Genomic DNA, 5,830 nt, shown 5'->3' on the forward strand with positions numbered 1-5,830 from the left:
AGGAATGTAAAGTGTGCAAATGAAGCAACACTAGCTGTTTCAAAATATAAAAACCATCACGGTTTTTAGCATGTAGTTCATTAACAAAAAACAAGCATTTTGCTGACGCGAGTTCCATTTTTATTTTTTTGTGTTTGATCATGAGGGCAACCAAAAAGTAAGACTAATTTTTTTGTATATTATGTTTATTCTATGTTTTTTTAATTACAAATTAATTCTTTAATAGGATCTCAGAAAACATTTGAGGGAACTATAGCATGCATTCTAAGTCAATTAATTATGGTGTTTATATTTAATAGGATAGGTAAGTGCATTAATAACATTCGTTAATTTCCAAAGCAACGTAGTTTATACCTATTTTTAGGCTATGCTGCTTTTACACCAGTGCAAATTGGAAGAATAATTTTTGGAATAATCTTTTGTTCCTATGTTGAAGCTGTGACGGATCAAATCGATAATTTAGTACTCCCATTTATTATGTATATTATTCTAATATAATTTTTATTTTATTAAAATAAATAGTGTTTATATTTAAAAAAGGACTAAAATGTTATTTTCAAATACTTATTACATTTATTTATTCGGCTTATGATATGTGTGGATAATAGCATTCTGTATTCAATATTTGCAAGAAACGATTCTCAAGTGAGCTTCACTGAATAATGGATCAGTTTAATTGAAAAAATCTATTTAGTTAGTGTTTGTTTCCCTCGGTGGTCATCTCTGTGGTAAGTGTTGTGCGACGCGCCAAACGAAAGTGACGTACGTCAACAAAATAGAAATAATTAAAGTTTTTTAAATTCATTTCAGTTTAATTAGTAGTAATAAAAATGGCGAATTTGCGAAAATTGTGCGAAGAATATTTTGGCAGCAAAGATTTTTATGATATTCTAAACATAGACAAAACAGCTAGCCAACAAGAAAGTAGGTAGTATTTACATGTGTGAATTTTTTTCAAGAAATTTTCTTTTAGTTAAAAAAGCTTACTACAAACTTTCCCTGTCTGTTCACCCGGATAGAGTTGAAGAAAGCGAGAAAGCGTATGCAACCGAAAAATTTAAAATTTTGGGGAAAATTCATTCGATTCTTCAAGACAAAGAAAAACGTAAAGTTTACGATGATACCGGCGATTTTGATGAAGAAAGCGATGATTTTTGCAATTGGTTAAATTACTGGAAGTCAATGTTCAAAACTATTACCGTGGATGATATTAAAAATTACGAAAAAAGTTACATAGGTTCTGAAACTGAAATACGTGATATCAAAAAAGCTTATGTTTCTAACAAAGGAAATATGGACCGTATTTTGGAAATGGTTCCTTTTAGTAACTGTGAAAGTGAGCCACGTATTATTGAAATCGTACAGAAACTTGTAGATGATGGTGAGGTAGAAGCATACAAAACCTTTTTTAATGAATCAAAAGTTAAGAAACTTAGACGACATAAAAAATACAAAAAGGAAAGTGAAGAATGTGCTGATATTGATTTTGAAGGTAAAAGTAAGTAAGAGCAAGTGAGGACCTTTATAAAATCGTGTCTGTTATAGAGCTTTCAAATCAAATAAGCAAAAGACAAGAAGAGAGAACCAAGCAATTTGCTGATATGATCTCCTCTATTGAAGACAAATATAGCAAAAATTCCAAGAGGAAGGCAATTACAAATGGTAAGGAAGACAATAAATCACCTAATAAGAAAGTCAGAAGATCAACAAGAACCAGTAAAAAGTAAAATTTTGTTTAATTACTTACTGTGTTGGAAATGTATAAGAATTAGTTTATTTTTATTTCANAATCACACAGTGTTCACTGCTTTCGAGAGAAGAAAATTCCTCATTTTTCCTTGACCTTCAGTGTCATTATTACTAATCGTTGAAAACATTTACCAATTTCATTTTTCTTATATCATATTTCTTATACGTTCTTCTGACATAATAAATTACAGTGAAAGGAATCTGACAATTTCACTTAGCTGTGATAATACTAAGGCTTTCTCTTTTTGGAATTATTGTTCTGTCATATTTACCTTACCAATGGGTGATATTTTTTGTGTAAAAAAAATGAATTATGTATTTGACTGCGATTAACACTTTTTGCATTATATTCCTCGCATGAAAATATTAAAATTCCTTTTTTACTTTTTTTTTGTTGTTAGTCTGAAGCCCTAGACAGCGATAGTAAAAGATAAAAATCACTTACCGTTCGTGCTATACTTCGATCATGTTCGCAATTAAATAAAAATGTATCAAAAACGGTGACATGGGCAGAGTCCCACAGAGTGGTCAAGTAAGTCTCCGTGAACTGGAACGCGGTTGGAAACTGCTGCAGCAGCTGCCAAACACAGTCCAAGAAAAGCAAAAATAACGGTGCTGCCTCAATATCAGGGTTTAAAATGTGACCGAGTCTATATGTAAACGGGTGACCCAAAGCAACCCATTCTTTTTGTATCAAAGTCTGAAACCCATACACAGTTCTCCAGTTCGAGTCTAAGAGAAGCTGAATTAGACTGGAAACTACACAATTCATATCTTGGCCACTGTCTGTAATAAAGAAATGAAATTCAAATTAGATAATTTAAAATTTTGAAGCCTCACTTTTAGAATCCATTTTCTTTGGAAATATAAATGTCAAAATTTTTTTGCCAAGGGTTATTAATACAACAAAGCGCCTTTCAAGTACATATTGTATATGTACTTTTTGGCATTTTCTGACCGCCATGCTTTTTAAAATAAAAAATTCGTACTTACATTCTTGTAAAACGACAGTGGTAGGTTCAGGGTTGCAGATAAGGTCGGCTCCTTCGGCGGCTTTTGTTAAACACGTCGATACATGCTGTAACCATTTGGTGTTTTCTAGAAGGCCACAAAATTTGTAGTCTTGAATTTTGAATGTTTTAATGTTTTCGGGAGCACAGAGGTCACGCAATTTCATGTAACTGGACTGTACTTCTTTTGGAGTTGGACATTCCCTGCTTAAATCCATAATATGGGGTTGTCGCTTCTCTGCGTGGCTTTTGCGAACATGTTCCAACATTACATTCTCCTGCGTCCTATCTGTGATGGTGGGAAGGATGTCCGACATACGTACCAGCGCTGCTCCACTGGGAGCACTCCACACCTTTTTATGAATAAATTTTAAAAATGAACCACAAAGACAAAAGAATTTTTAAGTCATCATATGCCAAAAAGAAAGTTCTACAGCAAAGCCACCATCAAAGGATAAAGCGTCCTTTACCTTTTTAGATATGGAGCTCTGGAAAGGTCAAAGGACTTAGGAACTTACCCAGACTGGACAAGATCTATTTCTAAAATGTTCAACTGCCTTTGTAAGACCACTATCCGTTACTGAGGAAGGAACCACAAATGCCTCACATAATGTAGGGGATACAACAAAGTTCTGATTCAACAGGGAAATTCTCCACAACTGACATCTCGTTCTTTCCATTTCGAGCCTCCAGTCTTCTGGTTTTCTAAATGTTCGAACATCCTTCCCACTTTTAAAATAAGGTTCTCTAAAAGTTAGTGTAAAGTAAAACATGATACTTGTTTATTTACAAACTTACGCATATTCATATGCAAATAGAAGAGAATGTCGCTTAGGAAATGCATGGTGAAGTAAGGAATTTGCTATTGTCCTACCACTATCTTTATCAGAATCTTTAAAACTGAATTCAAAAGTTCTCATATTCTAAAAACAAAACCTGATTTATTAAGGTCAGAATTAATAATTATAAAAGAAAAATACCTTGCAAATAATTAACAATTCTTTAATTTTCCCTGATACATTTTGTCCTGGTATAAGTTTCTTTTTTGACTTATCTCCTACTTGATAAATGGTGTCTATTGATGATAAACAAACTTCATAGGGACCAAGAAGCATGTTTTGCTGGTATGAACTTTCATAATCATCCTCGTTTGCACATGCAAAGGCAAGCTTAAAAGTTGTCACTGTTAAAATGCCTAATGTTCCTCTCTTATGGTCGCTCAAAGGAGCGAAAAGAAGTACTTTTTGAGCCTCTGCTACCAGAGTTTCGCCTAAAACGACATGCTCTTCATGAACTTGAAATTATTTAATCATAATACCGCCTTACCATCTAATAATTTTGTTTTTTGTAGATCACTTAATGTTACCGACTAAAACAGAATACACTTGAAATTTATTCCATTAAACGCTAGGAAATGCAATTAGGTACCTCTAATTCGCTCTCATCCAGGTAACTTGTAAAACCTGTATTTTTTATATCATTCATTTTAGCTGCTTTTATAAGAAACTTGAATTTTATTTCACACTACACAGCTGCTATAAAACATTTCGTACTTATATACTTACTAATTACAAATAAAAAACAAATATATTTAAAAGAAAATTTAATAAATGTCAAGAATAAAATAAGGTTATAACAATTTTCTTTTTATTTACAATACCCTGAAGTTTGCATCAAAATTTCACTTTTTACGTACTTCTGTTAACTTAGCTTCAAACATATCTATGATATATGATAATACATATATATCTCTTATCTATGAATATATCTATGACCACCATAGACTAGTTGGCCACTTGGTTCTGTGTTGTTGTTTGATTGTATTCAAAAATAATATAAAGAATGCTAATAGTCAGCTGATATTTTTTTAATAAGCAAATTGTAATGGTGTTATCACTATTTGCACATTAATGATTTTAATCAACTTGTGCAAAATATTGTTTACAATCGTGATATATTTTTATTTTACTTTATTTACAACCATGATGTTTCTTATCAGTAAAGGTCTTAGGTCAAAATTGGACTAAAGTTCGTTAAAAAAGTTTAATTTATTTTACTACAAAAAGAATTAATTTCATATATTATAAAATGGATAAGAAATTCCATACCTTTTTGACAGCCAATAATTTACAAACAAGGTAATTTATTAATGTTTTGTAAGTATTAAATATTACAAATATTTCCATTTAGACCAGGCGCTCAGCACGGACTATGGCTGGCTTTTTTATTACCATTAGCCATCAGTGTAAGTTATTACCGAAATTTAGAGGTTTCATCTGAAATATATCGATTAAATGCAGTATTGAGTGTAAATTTATTACTAAGCGTAATGATAACAATTATAGAGACATTGCAAAAATTGTCCTCTTTAGCTAGTAAAATATGTTTATTAGTTGTTGTTGCAGCTACAGCAACCATATTAACAGTAATACTACTTAAAGGTGACTGTTCATTTTGTTTTATGAAAGCAGTTATAATAATAAACTTCTTCAGGTTTGTTGTTCAGTCTTTTAATAAGCTTTTTTGTGACCTTTGGTTTTAAGAAATCATTATTTACCATTATTAAGCTATTTCCACGAAGTTTTTCATTTGGAGAAGCTTGTGTTTGTGCTGAAGGACTGATATTCTTTATGGTTTCTTTTTATATTAATATAATTGCTCATAAGCAATCTCAGAATGAAAGATTAGGAAGCATATCAACTACTGTAATTCAGGTATATTTAGAGTTATTATTTCTTTTAACACTTTATTTAATATGTAATTGTGTTGTACAATTCTTCATTTTTCTGGCACATTATTACAGCTTTCTTAGCATTTCAGATTGGGTTATTTGGTCTTGGACTGATATGTTTGACAAGCTATTATTTTAAAGGAATATTATGCAGAACAATTCCTTTCTACATTTTTATAATTTTATCATTATTTATTTTAATTATTTTGCCCCTCCATGTTGTCTTACAACGAAGTCCAATTCTGTGGATCATAAATTTATTCACTGCAGACAGGAATACTGTAAGTTTAAAACCTTTGCTACAGAATAAAGTTAATTTGTTAGTGACTTGGTAATGGTC

The 5,830-nt window shown here is 31.3% G+C and overlaps 3 protein-coding genes across 10 annotated transcripts in view; 2 read left to right on the top strand and 1 right to left on the bottom strand.

The window, feature by feature from the left end:
* Positions 1 to 749: 749 nt before the first annotated feature.
* Positions 750 to 1,787, top strand: LOC108736347 (dnaJ homolog subfamily C member 9). Its single transcript, XM_018468738.2, has 3 exons — positions 750 to 924; positions 974 to 1,492; positions 1,546 to 1,787. Exons 1-3 carry the CDS (start codon positions 831 to 833, stop codon positions 1,725 to 1,727), a joined length of 795 nt encoding a protein of 264 aa, XP_018324240.1. The 5' UTR covers positions 750 to 830; the 3' UTR covers positions 1,728 to 1,787.
* A 7-nt stretch (positions 1,788 to 1,794) lies between these two features.
* Positions 1,795 to 4,397, bottom strand: LOC112904333 (myotubularin-related protein 10-B-like). Its single transcript, XM_025974091.1, has 7 exons — positions 4,188 to 4,397; positions 4,086 to 4,128; positions 3,740 to 4,029; positions 3,558 to 3,682; positions 3,278 to 3,506; positions 2,743 to 3,112; positions 1,795 to 2,535 (listed from the first exon to the last, which is right to left on the bottom strand). The coding sequence occupies exons 1-7, from the start codon at positions 4,242 to 4,244 to the stop codon at positions 2,147 to 2,149; spliced, it is 1,503 nt and encodes a 500-aa protein (XP_025829876.1). The 5' UTR covers positions 4,245 to 4,397; the 3' UTR covers positions 1,795 to 2,146.
* A 137-nt stretch (positions 4,398 to 4,534) lies between these two features.
* Positions 4,535 to 5,830, top strand: part of LOC108736321 (dolichol kinase) — a 12,338-nt gene continuing 11,042 nt past the window's right edge. For 2 of the 8 annotated variants that reach the window (XM_025974095.1, XM_025974096.1), the window contains exons 1-4: positions 4,535 to 4,897; positions 4,950 to 5,200; positions 5,253 to 5,473; positions 5,580 to 5,708. In XM_025974095.1, the coding sequence (XP_025829880.1) occupies positions 4,848 to 4,897; positions 4,950 to 5,200; positions 5,253 to 5,473; positions 5,580 to 5,708 (651 nt within the window). In that variant the 5' untranslated portion in view covers positions 4,535 to 4,847. Of the gene's footprint in view, positions 4,898 to 4,949; positions 5,474 to 5,571; positions 5,709 to 5,830 lie in introns of those variants that run through there. The other 6 variants (XM_025974097.1, XM_025974098.1, XM_025974099.1 and 3 more) reach the window with 6 other exon arrangements.

This window comes from Agrilus planipennis, unplaced genomic scaffold, assembly GCF_000699045.2.
Source record: "Agrilus planipennis isolate EAB-ADULT unplaced genomic scaffold, Apla_2.0 scaffold64, whole genome shotgun sequence".
In the NCBI taxonomy this organism is placed as follows: domain Eukaryota; kingdom Metazoa; phylum Arthropoda; class Insecta; order Coleoptera; family Buprestidae; genus Agrilus; species Agrilus planipennis.